The 16,038-nt window shown below is 33.5% G+C and overlaps 3 protein-coding genes across 3 annotated transcripts in view; 1 reads left to right on the plus strand and 2 right to left on the minus strand.

Annotated features, from left to right (window-relative positions):
• LOC123663523 (two pore channel protein 1-like) overlaps positions 1–8,021 on the minus strand; it is a 31,399-nt gene extending 23,378 nt beyond the window's left edge. The window contains exon 1 of the mRNA XM_045598201.1: positions 7,913–8,021. Within this exon, the coding sequence (XP_045454157.1) occupies positions 7,913–8,015 (103 nt within the window). The 5' untranslated portion in view covers positions 8,016–8,021. The remainder of the gene's footprint in view (positions 1–7,912) is intronic.
• Positions 8,022–8,296: 275 nt separating this feature from the next.
• LOC123663151 (60S ribosomal protein L6) lies at positions 8,297–12,913 on the plus strand. Its single transcript, XM_045597850.1, has 6 exons — positions 8,297–8,350; positions 8,734–8,881; positions 9,233–9,384; positions 10,601–10,772; positions 11,886–12,071; positions 12,722–12,913. Exons 2-6 carry the CDS (start codon positions 8,735–8,737, stop codon positions 12,881–12,883), a joined length of 819 nt encoding a protein of 272 aa, XP_045453806.1. The 5' UTR covers positions 8,297–8,350; position 8,734; the 3' UTR covers positions 12,884–12,913.
• A 1,445-nt stretch (positions 12,914–14,358) lies between these two features.
• On the minus strand, positions 14,359–15,765 carry LOC123663297 (piggyBac transposable element-derived protein 3-like). The gene is made up of 2 exons (XM_045597985.1): positions 15,557–15,765; positions 14,359–15,328 (listed from the first exon to the last, which is right to left on the minus strand). The coding sequence occupies exons 1-2, from the start codon at positions 15,763–15,765 to the stop codon at positions 14,359–14,361; spliced, it is 1,179 nt and encodes a 392-aa protein (XP_045453941.1).
• Positions 15,766–16,038: the final 273 nt, after the last annotated feature.

Consider the following 16,038-nt stretch of genomic DNA (forward strand, 5'->3'; position numbering starts at 1 on the left):
TTGGGTACAAACTAACTTCATGACAATACTTCGCTAAATGACACACGGCAAACTAAAAAAAGATTGACTTATATATAATAAATAAAATCGTTTAAAATTAAATGTTTTTCGTGCTAAGAAAATAGAATGGGATATCTAACCGGATCAAGTTATGATGCTTAGCTGAAATACTGAATGAAATTCCGAATATTAGTTTTATTCTACAATGGCTCAAGATTTCTCTGAATATTTCTACCTACTTACTAAAATTTTGCTCTTGGCCTAACTTTGGTCTACTTTTTTCCACCATAAAAACAATACACAGACTGATTCAATTCCGTTCAGAACCACTTGATCCGCTTACCAACATACAACATACCAAATATATGTTTACAAATTCAAATGCGAAAAAATCATTACCGTCTAGAGGAATTACTGGCAATCCTGCTAATAATATAAATGCGAAAATTTGTTAGGATGGATGAATGGATGATGGAAGTATGCATATCGCACCCCTAGATGAAAACGTCACTAACTCAAAAAATACTAATATTGAGTTAGTGGCGTTTTCGAAATCCCGGTATGAATACCCACGCGGAGTTAAAACTCCCGTAACGATAGCTTCGACCATTGTTGAAAGATGGCGCGAAACATTACTTTAGCTGAATGACCTTACCCTGGATGGCGCGAATCATACTACGCCATTTTTAGTTGTCTCCTCTCTATCTTGAGAGAAAAACATTTGTATAGTTGCATATTTTGAGTTGCTGGAGTTTATGTGAAGTTAATAAGGTAAGTTTCATATTTTATTTCGAGTTGATTGAGTTTTGCTGAAATTTGATTGATAAACAAAACTGTATATTTTGATTTGCTGGGGTTTTGTTAATATTGTGTCACGTTTTGTTTAAATATATTTCGAGTTAATCTAGTTTACGTGACAGGAAATATGAATTCCGACTTACAATAGTTTTTTTTTTTTTTTTTTATGTCACTAGGTCGGCAAACAAGCGTACGGCTCACCTGATGGTAAGCGATTACCGTAGCTTATAGACGCCTGCAACACCAGAAGCATCGCAAGCGCGTTACCGACCCAATCCCCAATCCCCCAGGAGCTCTGGTCACCTTACTCACCAACAGGAACACAATACTGCTTGAAAACAGTATTATTTTGCTGTGATCTTCTGTAAGGTCGAGGTTCTACCCCAGTCGGGCTGCTCCATATTTTGAGCCGGAAATTCCTGCTGTGCCCTACCTCAGTTAAAAGTTTACTTGAATGAATCTTTAAATTTGTTTTTTTCGCCCCCTTAATAAAATAATAACTTGTTCATGAAATAGTATTTTATAATCTCAAATTTAAAGTAGATTTTTTATTGGTTTTTAATTTTCGTAACTCATTAAGGATTAATAATTAGGATTTTTGACTTGCTTGAGTTTACTTGATTTTTTAAATGATAATGACATTATTTAGTATAGGAAAATGAAAAGCCGGGAAAAGCAAGTTATGTTGGATCTCGTCAATGCAGAAAACAGATTCCTGATCAGCCAGCAACTCAATCCTTTGGTATGGAGATGCTTGAAAGTGTAGGGTAGCCTGAAATACCTGCTGAAAAGTTAAAGTCAGTTTCATCGTCGCAGTTTCTCGATGAGCAGTCAACTAATAGTGATGAACGACGACGAGTTTCTAAACTAAAATATACTTACAGTATCGCCCGTCCACAGCGGCGAAGGAAGCGATTTTGACGACTCGGACGCAGATCCAAACTACAAAAATCCTTTTTACGGAAACGAAAAATAATTTTCTCCCCTTTGCGTAAGTCTCCTACTACTCTCCCATTACCTCGACCTCGCTCTCTGTCATCGTCGTCTACCAGTTCGAGGTCATCAAGCAGCTCCAGCAGCAGTTCAATCATCAGCTCAAGCAGCAATAATAATACTGTTAATAATAATTCCGAAAAACATTTAGCACGAGAAATAGTGAAGGGTAAGAAAAAACTGCGGAAACCAGAAACATGGAAAGCTAACGTAGCCAAAGCTCTTAAAAATTCTGGTAAGGCATATATGTCTCGGGGTAAGCTAAATAAAGACATCACACAGACACAGACAGGCTCGCAAAATGCGAGCACCTTGCGGAGAAAAATGCAGTTTTAAATAAAAGCGGTCGCGGGTTCGATTCCCGCTCACGACGGACATTTATATCGACCATATAGATGTTAGTCGTGGTCTGGGCGTTGTGTTTGTGTATTGTATGTGTTTCCGGACCCCCAGTACAGGAGAAAATCTTACTGGGGGATCCGTTGAGTGTGTAGTGTGTAGCGTTTAAATGCAGTACAACACTCAACACAATTATTCGTCAAAAGCTTATTGATACATTCTGGGGATTTAGTGACCTTAAACGTTTTGACGTTGAAAGTACCTAGACACAGGAGAGTACATTGTGGGAAATTCTCATGAAAGCCCAAATATCGATACACAAGCACAAATAACTTTCAGGCTCTAAATACGGCCTACTATTTGGAAGAAAATGACTCGCGCGTTCGCGTCTTTAAGAACTTCTTTAAGGCAACTCTTGACTTGGGAGATCAAGCAATTAAAACAGCATTAGTTAATAAGACGGAAAATGGTTTCGTACAGGGACAAAAAAGGGGGAAACATAAAAACCACCCTACGTTAGCCCTGCAGTTAAAGAGAGTGTTGTTCAATTCATCAATTCTATTCCTCATATTTAATCGCACTATCCTTATAAGATTCGATATTTTTTATAAAAATGTGAAATATTTTTTTTATATTTTGTACTTAACTAAACTGGTATTTTTAAATGATTGTATAGTTTCAGAACTAATTGTAAGTGCCATCAACAAACGTATTTCTATTAGTAGTAAGAAAGTACTTATTATTGACAAATGATTTGAACTGTGATTTGAAACTATGGGTAAACTAAACTAAACTTGTTAATTATTTAAGTGATAGCTTAAAAAAAGAGACTGGCTTAGAATTATATAGAGTAAAAGACAAAGACTGAATTATATAGATTAAAGATAAAGGTTGAGTTTTAAAGCTATTGTACAGAATACTAATTAAATATGATTATTTAAGTTATATTAATACTAAGGAGTATATCGTTGTTCATTAAATAACAACAATTATATTCTTATTCCGTAGAAAAAACTTCTAATAGCAACTGTGATTATAAGAGTAATAAATAATATAACACTTATCTAGCAAGTACTATCTAGTTGGATATAAGTCACTAAAATAGTAATTTTTTTATTTTTCTTTTTTTCTTGTTGTTAAGTAGAATATGCAACCATTTTAATTTGATTACAAAATAGTTTTATTTCAATTCTTAATCATGTTTTACCTAATTTATAAAGCCAGTTTTCAACTTATTGAGGTTTTAACACTACCAGTAGGTCGTATATTTTTAAGATGCAAAGTAATGTAACGCATTTATATTTCAGATAAAGTAAGGTAATTCTAAATATGACACTAGAAAGTTTCTTATTACCTAAAGAAAACTCAAATAACTAAAAAAATTGTCTTTTTAAATTTTTTGTGGGTATAGCATTAAAAATACGTCATTAAACAGGCTTTATAACATATGACTATTGTGTATGTATTACTATTTTCTCGATATCTCAAGTAAATATTCCGAAATCAGTTTTTAGTCATTTCTGAAAAAATAGCTTTTTTGAGTTCCTGGAGTTTTCATCTAGTGGTGCGATATTGTTTAATATTCCACGCAAAATTTACTGAACTGATAATACTTAAACTTGGTACTTTCTCATAGATGAACATTAATAATAACACATTGACTATTTATTCCGACATTCTCACAGGATTAGAAATGATGCGAGTGGAACCGCGAAATTAAGCCTAATGAACGGTCTTTTTAGTTTTGAGGAAAAGAATATTGCTAGTAGTTAATTGTAAGTATTTCTAACTTAAGTATCAAAATAAGTAACGTACTCATAGTATCCGAAAATGGCGAATAAATTCTCATATTTATAATGTCTTTTATCACATAAAACAAATCTTCTACTTTCATTTTTATAATTTATAATCACTAACACTTTTCACGTCTCACTTAATTGGTAAAAGTTGGAGAAGTGCTATTTTTAAAAGGATAAGATTTCTTTTGTATGGTCACAAAAAAAAATTAAAAAATATATTTATAAAGTTAAAACTTTAAATAAAATAACGCTTACAGAATACAACGCACTATGAAATAGAAACATAGAAATTGCCCTTCTATTTGGGAATCATCAATCTTAAATATTTATTAAGAAGCTAAAAAAACAGTCTTATTTTGGGTCAAATTTGCGTATTCAGAGTTTCACAAAACCACCACACCAATTATACGACTATTTTTTTTTTGTGACGAGCGATGAACCCAAAGTTATAAAGCACATTGAGACAGGACGGCTGAAATAGGCAAGACAAGTGGCAAAAATGAATAACCCCATTCCCAACCATACGACAGCAGGATATACTACTAAACGTCTTCAGTAAGGCGGAAGTCGGGAGTAGTTGTGATAGGCCAAAGCTTGGTGATTGGATGGAGTGAATAAGACCTGAAAGATATTGTTGGTATATAGACGAAGAACAAAGGAGACAGATCAGTCTAGGGAAGTAGTCTTGACCTGACCAAGATACACTCACTGTAGTAGCGTCTTAGATGATAATGATGATGATGATGATGATGATGACGATGATGAAATGTTTATAAAGGTAAAGCTAAATAACTTTTTTTAACGGAACTTTTATTTTATTATTTGTTATGTATTTTTTATAATGTATTCTGCCAACTGTACGCACATTCTTATCGTTTGTATAAACAGTTGCGATGTTCCACATTGACTTTATATCACCGTTACATACAACAAAACTGACTCAAGGTAATAAATACAACGTAACAGATTTTTTATTTTATTTTTTTGTTAAATTGTAAAAAAAAAAACTTTAATGGTGTACTTTTGATTGAATTTGATATAGAAATAAAACTTATTTACTTTATAATTAATATTAATACACATGGAAGTTAAAATGAATATAAAATTTGTTTAGAATGACGTAACAAAATAATTTTGTCACCTCATAATAAATTTAAAAGAAGTGTCATCCTGAATATCTAATCTATATATATATATATATATATATATATATATATATATATATATATATATATATATATATATATATATGAATGTTTGTATGTATTTCCGTTATAGAATCGTAAACTATGCATTTGATCATGTCACGATATTCAGCAAAGCCTTGTGCATGAGCCAACAAAGGTTTCTGAGTTGGTACGACCAAAAAAAGTATAGCAACGCGCGCAGGGTCCAGCTAGTGTGCCAAAAAAATTAATTTTAAAAAGAAAAGAAAAAAACACAAAACATAAAATGACGTCAGTCTTCTGTGAATCGACAGATACATCTCAAAATTCCTTATTGACGTCCTCATTTCCTTACCATCTTTTTATTCCCCCTCAAAAATAAAATGAAGTTTTACTCCAAATCCGAAATTATTTCTGCAAATATCGTTTATGTCGTGTTCTCACCTAAAACCCTATTTAGAATGTTAACTTTATCAAACATTTGTAATAATGAAATTTAAACACACTATTTATTTAATTTTACCGAGACCAACCGTCATTGATAGGATTCCGACAAATGTATTTAACCTATTTTGTGCAACATCAACTGTTATCGTTTATTGTTTATTTAACAGCAATATAATTACTAGTAATTAGTCACTATTTGAACTTTATTTCGTATTATATAAAGAATTATTATACTAAATTAAAAAATAAATAAAATATAAGGTCGTAAAAAATATATCATTAGAAATTTCGATAGCAACGTTTTGCATATACGTTATTTGCTATTTTATTTTAACAGGCGCTTTGTAAACTTAGTCGCTTATTAAGAGAATTTTAAATTATTTTAAGCTAAACAAGTAATTTGATGTAATTGAAAACTAAAATTCTTAATGACAAGTTTTATCGGATTCGATCAAATTCGTTAACGTAGGATAAAGTTGTAAATGTCGATCACGCAACAATGATGACCTTGATTTCAACGCTTTTATACAATAACGTGCGAAACGTGCATTTTGAAATAATAGTTACTTACACAATACGATGGTCGAGAGAATATTATATTAACTTGTAAACTATTTCACCAGCGCAATAAATTTAACGCTGATTAAGATTGTCTGCAATTTCAATACTTAGGCTTGTTTCACTAATTGTCATTAATGTCTCCGGTTGCTTATTATGGGCTTTGCCCGATAAGTAAACTTCACTTTTGAGACTAAACGCGTTCGATACTTTATTGATAAAAGCTACTATTTCGTAGTTTTTTTTTTTCATTTATAAATCTATCTAATATATAAAGACATAAATGTGATAACATACGATAATATAATTTAAAAAAAAAAAATGTTAATTTAAATTAAGTTTACTTTAATAAATAAAATAAACAACTTACACGATCTCAGTTTATACCAACAATCTCTAGTAAAATCAAAAAGTTTATATGGGATAGACACTAAATTATTCATTTTATTCACTGAGTTACTCATCGCAGTAAATATTAACACAAGTCATTTAAACCCAGGTGTAAGTGACAGTTATTTATCTCTTTAAGATTAGATATCAATTGTCATTCATCTTTGTTAGGTGTACCTTCAGATATTATTTTTATTGTAACTGAAAATTTTATTTATATTTTTTATTTACATTGGTGTCATGGAAGATTAATCAGAAGTTCTCTTTAAACATGCATACTAACATATAATTTTTCCTTATTTAAATATGATTCTTTTCTGTAAAAATTTATTCGTTATTTATTCACCTCTGAGATAGAGACAATAGACAGGTTAAACCAAAAATGTATTAGATTATTTCATCCTGATTGTCATTAACCAGTTAACATGCCCTGAGTGTTGATTGATCATTGCAAAGGTAAACAATGAATTAAAAAATTTAAGCTGCTTTATGACCCATGTTAAATAAGGATGATTAGGAATTCTCCTCCTAGAGACATGTAAATTTTTACCGGATGTCTGTTAGTTCTGAAGCTACAAGCAACTTTACAAGCAGTTTTATTTTTAAGCATTAATAAAAATTACTAATTACTTATTTTATTTTTTAATGGGAAAGTGGTGGAAAAATAATTAAATGTTTTTATATTCACAAAGGCACAGCCAGTAATGTACAAAATTATGAACTTACAATTAGTAAACACTGAAATCATTTTTTTTTTTTTTAATATATTATATTTTAGTAACAAGCAAAAGGACATTGGAAAAAATTTGGATAAAATGTTTTTTAATTTATCCACAAAATAATAATAATAATAATATATTTATCAATAAAATTTTCAACCAAATAATACTGGCCAAAGTGATTCAGTAACTCATTTACAATCACATTTATATCAGATCACATTCAGATTGAACATCAAGATAATATGGTTTCAACTGGATAAAACACGAAATATCTAACATCGTAATAAGGCAAAGGATAATAATACTCAGCTCAGTGTGTAGAAATGTTATTGACAGAATTTTAAGTTCAATATTGTAGTGCTTTATTGGTGTGTGTGTAGAATTTTATAGCAACATGCGGGTGATGGGTACACATGCAAAAAAAAAATATAACTTTATTCAAGCCGACTGAAGGATTTGGGTCGAACGTTTTTATATTTACTATATCGAGGTTAGTGGCATCGCTAATGACTCATAGTTTACGTCAGTATCCCTTTTGTGGGCTTATTTTATTGATCTAGCGATATTAAGATGCTGAAGATTAGCTTGAGGTGAAAAATTAAACAAATAGTTATATGCATTACGTATGTATTGTTAATAACAAAAGCGTACATATATGCGGCGGCTACTGTGCATTGATAAATGTTAACTTCGTGTTTACTTGTGACGTTGGAGCCGTAATTGTTGACGCTGGTGTTTGCAAAATCATCACTGAACCTTTTATAACCGTCGGTCGGAGAAGACGGGCTTCTCAATGAAGCCATTTCCGATTACTGATTTTTTTTACCCCTATTTGACATTTTGAAGACAATGGCATTTATGTTTGACATTTTAATATGCGTTCGTTAACCACTATTCATTTTAATGTATATTTGCGATTCACATAAATTTTCAATGAAATTATTCAAATATTTGTAAATAAAATAAATATTAATATCAATCTTCAATCAATGCTCCATTGCAAAATTGTCTTTCGTTAAATTAAAGAAACCGTAACTATATTATAGAAAAACCGGTACCAATAACGAACTTCACTACCCAACTTAAAATTATCTGTGACAGCTCATGTCAACTTCTTTTACTTGATCCCGGTTCTAATGTGAGTCGACGCTTTATTTGTACAAAATAAATCCAATAATATAAGACCAATATTATTATATTATAACAATAATACGTATGCATCTTATTTATTGTAATACGAACAAGTGACGCTGTGCTTTATTTTGAGGTTTCGCGAAGTCAAAACGTTTATTTGTGCAATTGAAAGTTTGACGTACGATAGTTGGTGATGGTTTTCTAGTGTAGTTTTATATTTAAAATGTATGGTGATAACTTATAACAGCCTTAAAATTACTTTAAAATTAAATCTCAATCTTAGTGTCACTTGTTTGTATGAAAATAAACTTACATTTAAGTATAACACAAGATAACCTGTAAACATAGTCAGATGGTTCGATTGAATTGAGGTTGTTTCCCTTTTAGTATGGCTCCACCACAGCCTAAGGCGGCGGCGAAGGCCCCCGCGGCGCCTGCGGGCGGAGTCCAGAAGCCCAAGGTCGGCAAACCCAGGAATTATGACTTGGGAAACGGAATTGTTAGATTTTCCAAAACCAAAATGTTCCACAAGAAGGTATGTCATAATCTCATAAACCATTACGAAGACACTGTTTGCTCTATTATCAATCGCTATACACGCATTACACAGTAGAGAAATAACTTGTATTGCACACGTTCACACTCTTCAGACATGTGCAATTAAAAATAAGCTTGTATAAAACTAATCTCACTGTCCTGTCTAATATTATAATTGTATTAAGATGGAAAAGCTTAAAAGATAAACAATGTAATTTTATTTGTTACTTATCTTTGCTATTAACTATTCAATAAGTTTTCCTAATGTATCAAATTATTTAATTATATTTACAAATAAATAATTGTAGTTTAAGATTTGGGGTTAAAGATATACGTATTTAAATTTTAGGCTAAGTACAAGTTCATTGGCAAGAAACATCCTAAGGCACCCAAAGAAAAGAAGCCTGCAGTTGTGGTAAAGCCCATTGGGGGTGAAAAGAACGGCGGAACCCGTAGGGTCCTGCTCCATCGTAGAAAGTCATTCTACCCAACTTCAGACAAGTAAGTACATTATGTTCTACTAAACTAAGAAATTTTAAACCAAATTTACCAAAATTCACTCACACCAAGCTACCGACTTACTCTGAATGTACACCCGTACATTTCATTCAAAACAATACATTGCAGCTATCAGGGGCTTAAAAAAATAAATATATAAATATCTATAATGTACATACACAGTTGTCTGTACCTACCATGAGCAACTTGTGTTATAGCTAACAGCCGACTGATATATCCATTTTTTTTTTTTTTTTTTGATAAATATACATAGAAATAATACATATATAAATAAATAAATAGAAATGTGTCCGGACTCAGGCGGCCATTACATACAGCCAACAGACAGACATTCATAGTTATTATAAGTATTATCTGATGCCTAAAGTATGAGCTAGTTGAAGAGGTCATGGTATTGTTACGTCAGACTTTTTACTCAGATTAATAATAAGTATAAGTACTCAGACTAATAATAAGTATATCTCTAAAAACAAATATCTATTCCAAGTTGGAATCACTACATGTCATATGGAGTAACTTGGAAAGATCAGATTAGAAATGAGTATATAAGGGGAAGTTTGAAATTAGCTCCCATGACAGAGAAAATGTGGAGCAATAGGTTAGCGTGGTATGGGCATATAATGAGGAGGGATGAACGCTATGTTGGTAAAAGAATGTTAGGGATGAATGTCGAAGGACAAAGAGCGATCGGCAGACCGAAAAAGCGATGGATGGATTGTGTGAGTGAGGATATGAGAAAGAAAGGAGTAAGCACTGAAGTGACGAATAATAGAGAGGAATAGAAGAGGAAAACATGTTGTGCCGACCCTACATAAGTGGGATAAGGGCAGGAAGATGATACATGTCAAATGGCATTGCCAGATTCAGAGCCATGATTCAGCCTGTGATATCCCACTGCTGGGCTATATCAAAATAGCACTTTATTCAAGTAGGCCTCAAAGAACTCTTCATTTTACAAATTAATATTATACTAGTTTTAATTAATTATAGTCTTAAGCACAGCAGTAGTGTAGATTCTGCAAAGAAAAATCGGTAAAAAAACCAGTTACTCTAAAAGTGTGAATTGTAGCCCTTATACATGTACCTTATACAATATGTTATTTTTTTCTAATACTTATATGAATTCACTCATAACAAAATAAGTTTTAATCTCGATAAAATTTGAAAAAGTTGTTTCATTTCAATATATTATTTCCAGGATCCGCACTCGCTCCCACCACAAGACCTTCAGCAAGCACGTAAGAAGGACACGTCCCAGCCTCACGGTGGGCACCGTGTGCATCCTGCTAGCCGGCAGACATGCAGGCAAGCGTGTCGTGCTCGTAGGAGTACTCCCCAGCGGGCTCTTGCTTGTGACTGGTCCTTTCGCTGTGAGTACTGTCACTAAACACTTTTTTGTTGTCAATGGGATTATATTACAGTTACCAATCATGATAATGGGTCGTAGAATGTTGTTATAAGGTTACGAAAGTATATAGTAATTATAATTCAATTATTTAGTTATGTGAAATTACATAAAACATTATTTATGTTAGTTAATCAATTCTCTTTCATAAGTTTTTGTGTTAGCAAGATAAAAACCCTTACAATGGCTTACTAATCCTATAAAATTAAATTTAGCCCGAAGCACACAATAATTTCGTAAAATTTCTTCCTGAATTTCATTAAAAAAAAAAATAGAAGGATCTCAATTCAATAGTATTATATATAAGTTGTATGTGCTGTGTGGCCACGGCACTAAAGAATTTAGCCACCCCCTCTCTTCCCATGGGTGTCGTAAGAGGCGACTAAGGGATAACAAGGTTCCAGAACCATCTTGGAACTTAAGAAGCCGACCGATGGCGGGATAACCATCCAACTGCTGGCTTTGAAATACACAGGCCGAAGACGGGCAGCAGCGTCTTCGGTGCGACAAAGCCAGTACTGCGGTCACCAACCCGCCTGCCCAGCGTGGTGACTATGGGCAAAACACATGAGTTCACGTTATTTTTGGCGTAAACTTGTGGAGGCCTATGTCCAGCAGTGGACTGTATAGGCTGTAATAATCTATAATATATAAGTTTCCTACATGCAGAAAGAGGCCCACGCCCAGCTATGAGCTGTTACAGGCTGAATCGTGATTGTGATGTATAATTGTTGTGTGCTACTTCTTTTCATTTAATTTATTTTATTAAAGACAAAAAACAATTGTACAGTGAATTGAAGTTGGTTTTTTTTTTCATTTGCAATCAAAAAACATTTTTTTTTTAACATTGCTATTTAAATATTAAAGAGAAAATAATATAGGAAGTCTCAAATAAATTTTGTTAACTTGACGAGTATGTTTTGATTTACACTGTAAACAGGTGCTTTATTAATATAGAAACTATTAATATAGGGTACTGAGCGTTATACAAATATATTTATAACTTAAAAACTACCTAAAAATTTTGGTAAAGTTTTGCTCAGTAAATGTATCCTAATTAAAGACATTATTTCCACAGTTCAACTCGTGCCCACTGCGCCGCATTCCCCAACGCTACGTTATCGGCACCAGCACTAAGGTAGACCTGAGCGACTTCCAGCTGCCAGCTCACCTGGATGATACCTACTTCAAGAAGAACAAGAAGAGCACCAAGCGCTCTGTGAAGCGCAAGGAGGGTGAAGACATCTTTGCCACCAAAAAAGAGGTGATCTTATATATTGTTTATAGGTGATAAGTCAATGTGAATAAGTCAGATATATCAGAATATTTTTCTTATTTATTTTTTATCTAGATACATGCAATATGCACACAATTTATATTACAAAAAGTTGGTGAACATAGATATGCTTTCATATTGTATGTATACAAAATTGTTGATAACTTATTTGAAATTATAATATTTTTTGTCTGATTTTCGTTATTAAGAATTGCAGTTTTGAAACTATCCAAGTTAAGTAAGCTTACCATTGAACACACCTTTATTTTGATTATTTTTGGTATTAAGATTTAGTAAGTGTAAATAATGAAAAACTTCAATTATTGTCTACCAATTTAAAGTAGAAAAAAATAATGAACATATATATACTTAATCAGCTATAAGTAAATGAAAAAAAGTGTGTACGCACATGGTAGAAGTGAAAGTATGTATGCTATTTCATTCTCTCCTATATGTTTGTGTCTCCTTCTTTATCGTGACGCATTTGCGTTTTATGGAGTTTTAAACCACAACGATTCTATGAAGTTTCACTTCAAAAAGTCACTAATGTTAATATGGCTATTTACACATGTACCCACGAAACATTTCTTAGATACTCCTTTAAGTGCTATAAATAATTTATATTTTTTTTTTTTCAGAAATACGTTCCATCCGAACAACGCAAGGCTGACCAGAAGCTCGTAGACGAGGCAGTAATCAAGGCCATTGGCAAGCGCTCAGACAAGAAGATCCTCAGAGGCTACCTAAAGGCTGCCTTTGGTCTTCGCTCAAGCCAGTACCCTCATCGTCTGCACTTCTAGTTAACTAAAATATAGTACTTGTGACTAAAATCTGGTTTTTTATTGTAATCCCTTAGTTGAGATTTTTCAAGAGAGTACCTATTCCCCGACTTTGTTAGCACCAAATTTTTTATATGAACAATATTCAGCAAACAAGCGTATGACCCACTTGGTGGTAAGCGATAACCGCAGCCCATGGATGCTCGTAATACCAGAAAATAAAACACCTAAACTCAGGAGTTACTCATGTGTTGGGGGACCTGTAACACATATAGTACAAACGCCCAGACCATCGGTATCGACCTTTGTATTAGTAAAGTAACGTAACCGACCGCCAGCGCAATAGTCATAAGAAAGTGCAGAGACTTGACGCATCGTCAAAAAACAATGTCTTAAAAAACGATACCGTGATACTGATCCTACTCGTCACTCTCCAGGAACTCTGGCTACGTTACAACAGGAATACAAAAAGCGCAGTAAATATTTAGCCATACAGGTGTTCCTAGTGGGTCTCCCCACCATGCCTCGGAGAGCACGTTTAGCCGTCGGTCCCGGTTGTTATCATGTACACCTGATAGCGATCGTTACTCATAGTAGGGAATATATCCGCCAACCCGTATTGGAGCAGCGTGGTGGATTAAGCTCTGATCCTTCTCCTACATGGGGAAAGAGGCATATTAGATATAAAGAGTTGCAGTAGTGGGATATTACAGGCTGAAGCGAAATATTTAGCAGAAATCTTCGTAAGGTTGAGGTACTTTTACAAAAGGGCTGGTTCAAACTAGTGGCAAGAAACTTCCTACTGAGCCCTACGTCAAATAAAAAAAGCGTTTTATATTTATTTATACCGAATAACAGTGTTTATTGAAATCAAGATTTTATGCAAGATATTACCAATTTTTCAAAATTTTTTATAAGAGACTGCGGAATTTCTTGCCAATTTTTCTCCGCAATATTAACCCCTTACTGCATGATTTTTTATTTCTTAGTAAAAAAAATATATATGGTAGAAAATATGAAATAAAAAGACACGTGTTTCAGCGTTTTAAATTTATTGAAAAAAAAATAAGAAAAATAACAGTTTTCCAGTTTGGTACGTATTTGGCACAATGAGCATAAATCACTAATAATTGTAATTTCAACTTATAAAATTCCTAATTAAAAATCGCAACAAAAATCATATTTTATGTTGTATGAAATCGCAAAAAACAATTTCTTTTGTCGTTAAGACATAGGCTGACTTTACATTTTTGGCACTCGACATGTGACCTGCCATTACAATCTGGTACCTTACAGCGCTGTCTAGTAGTCCAGATGGGCAAATGGTCTATTTTATCTAGCCTTACATCCATAGAGGGCATAATAGCAACATGCCCTCTTAGTTTTTTTGCTTCAATAGCATATTCCAGCTCATAAGACGGCCTCCCACGTCTGGCACTGGTTGTTGGCTTATTAACTTGGCATAAACCTTCAGCTACAGCGATTTTAAAATCTGCTTAGGGCAGATATGGTTCTGTTTCATCCAGCCCACGTCTATAAAGCAACCACGCATTGACTGTAACCATATCTATCATATGGAAAAATATGCGATGGTAAAACTTCTTGGACCTAATTTGGATCCTATAGTACCCAAGAAGAGCGTCCAACAAGTCCACGCTACCCATATGCCTGTTATAAGTCATCACTGCCTTTGGACATGGTAAATTTTGGTATGCTTTTTCTTTTTGATTAAAGCGACGAACCTCTGATGCCGGTGTGCTGCCAACGTACGTTGAAGCCAGGTTTACAACTCTATTGTCATACCAGGATACGATTGAAATATCAGTATTATCCACAGTGGTTAATTTTTCAATAGTTGCACCTCTGCCCAATTTTTTCAAATCCTTTTCCGCTGGGACCTTGTAACCCGGAATACGGTTGGCTTTGATTGTGCCTAAAGGTAAAATCGCCTTTTTATTTAAGTAAATCAAAAGCGGCAATGATGTGTACCAGTTATCAAAAAATAGCTTGTAGTTAGCTCCTTCAGGTATCGTTCTTGAAAGACGAACTACAACATCACTAGAAGTACTAATTTTCGGTAAATTACTGTCAGACTCTACACAACCTTGAGCTCCAGTATAAATTTCGAAATCGTAACTAAATCCGGAGCTGCCGCTAAGCACAAAGTTTTTGTAGCCCCATTTGTGAGGTTTTTTGGGGTTGTATTGTCGCATAGATGACCGACTCTTGGTTGGTATTATTTGTTCATCAACAGCCATGTATTCTTCTTTGGGAATTGTCAAAAACCTCTGCCTTAAGTGGTCCAAAAACGGTTGAATTTTATGGAGAGGGTTATGTCCTGTCTGGCCTTTTGGTATTTGCAAAGCATTATCATTAAAATGAATAAAGCGTTTAATTTCTTCGAAACGATTACAGGACATTACTGTACTGATCTTCGGGTGCCCCAGGTTCTCATTCCAATAACATCTCGTTGACGGTAATTGTATTATTGACATGTAAAGACATATGCCAACAAATTGTTCCAGCTCTTTTACAGAAATATTACTAATTCTTTCAGGTCGTTTTTCAGCAGCATATTTGTTAGTTTCTTCATAAATATATTTAAAAATATCATCAGTAAAAAAATATTTAAAGATTTGAAAGGGTGTCTCCAAAGCTCTAATATCTGCAGGCAAAGCCACATCTCCAGTAAACTGCAATTCGGACTCAGCTCTTTCTAAAAATCCATCCCTCCATCGCGGTCTTTCAGCCCTAGAAGCCCTCGTTGAAGATGAGGCCAATTGAGACAAAAGTATGTTATCGTCTGGATCAGAGTCAGATTCATCAGATTCTGGTATTAGTAGGGGTGGCAGGTGATGGCCTCTGTTCCTCCGAAGTTCGTCATCTGATAAATCTTCGTCCATGCTATCATCTGGGAAATCCTTAATTATTGTATGTATACTTCCGTAAAATCGACATCGGTCCATGTTATCAATCTTTCTGTAACGATATTTACACAAAAAGTCAACTAGATTTCTCTGAACTGTATAGTAACTATTATTCGATAATCTAATAAACACTTGTCGAAAGTGCATAACGGTTCAAATAAGGTACAATAGAATAAGAATATTTTTGCATATTGTGACAAATTTGATCCATACCATTAACACTACACAAATATTACTATGTCTACATAA

The sequence above is a fragment of the Melitaea cinxia genome, chromosome 20, assembly GCF_905220565.1.
Source record: "Melitaea cinxia chromosome 20, ilMelCinx1.1, whole genome shotgun sequence".
NCBI lineage: Eukaryota > Metazoa > Arthropoda > Insecta > Lepidoptera > Nymphalidae > Melitaea > Melitaea cinxia.

Excerpts from the sequence above, each read along its gene's own strand:
- LOC123663297 (XM_045597985.1), bottom strand. The coding sequence starts at position 15,765 with ATGGACGAAGATTTATCAGATGACGAACTTCGGAGGAACAGAGGCCAT. Across the intron at positions 15,329-15,556 it reads AGAGCTGAGTCCGAATTGCA|ATGTTATTGGAATGAGAACC; the intron begins GTTTACTGGAGA and ends ACCGTCAACGAG.
- LOC123663151 (XM_045597850.1), top strand. The coding sequence starts at position 8,735 with ATGGCTCCACCACAGCCTAAGGCGGCGGCGAAGGCCCCCGCGGCGCCT. Across the intron at positions 8,882-9,232 it reads CCAAAATGTTCCACAAGAAG|GCTAAGTACAAGTTCATTGG; the intron begins GTATGTCATAAT and ends TTTAAATTTTAG. Across the intron at positions 10,773-11,885 it reads TTGTGACTGGTCCTTTCGCT|TTCAACTCGTGCCCACTGCG; the intron begins GTGAGTACTGTC and ends TTATTTCCACAG.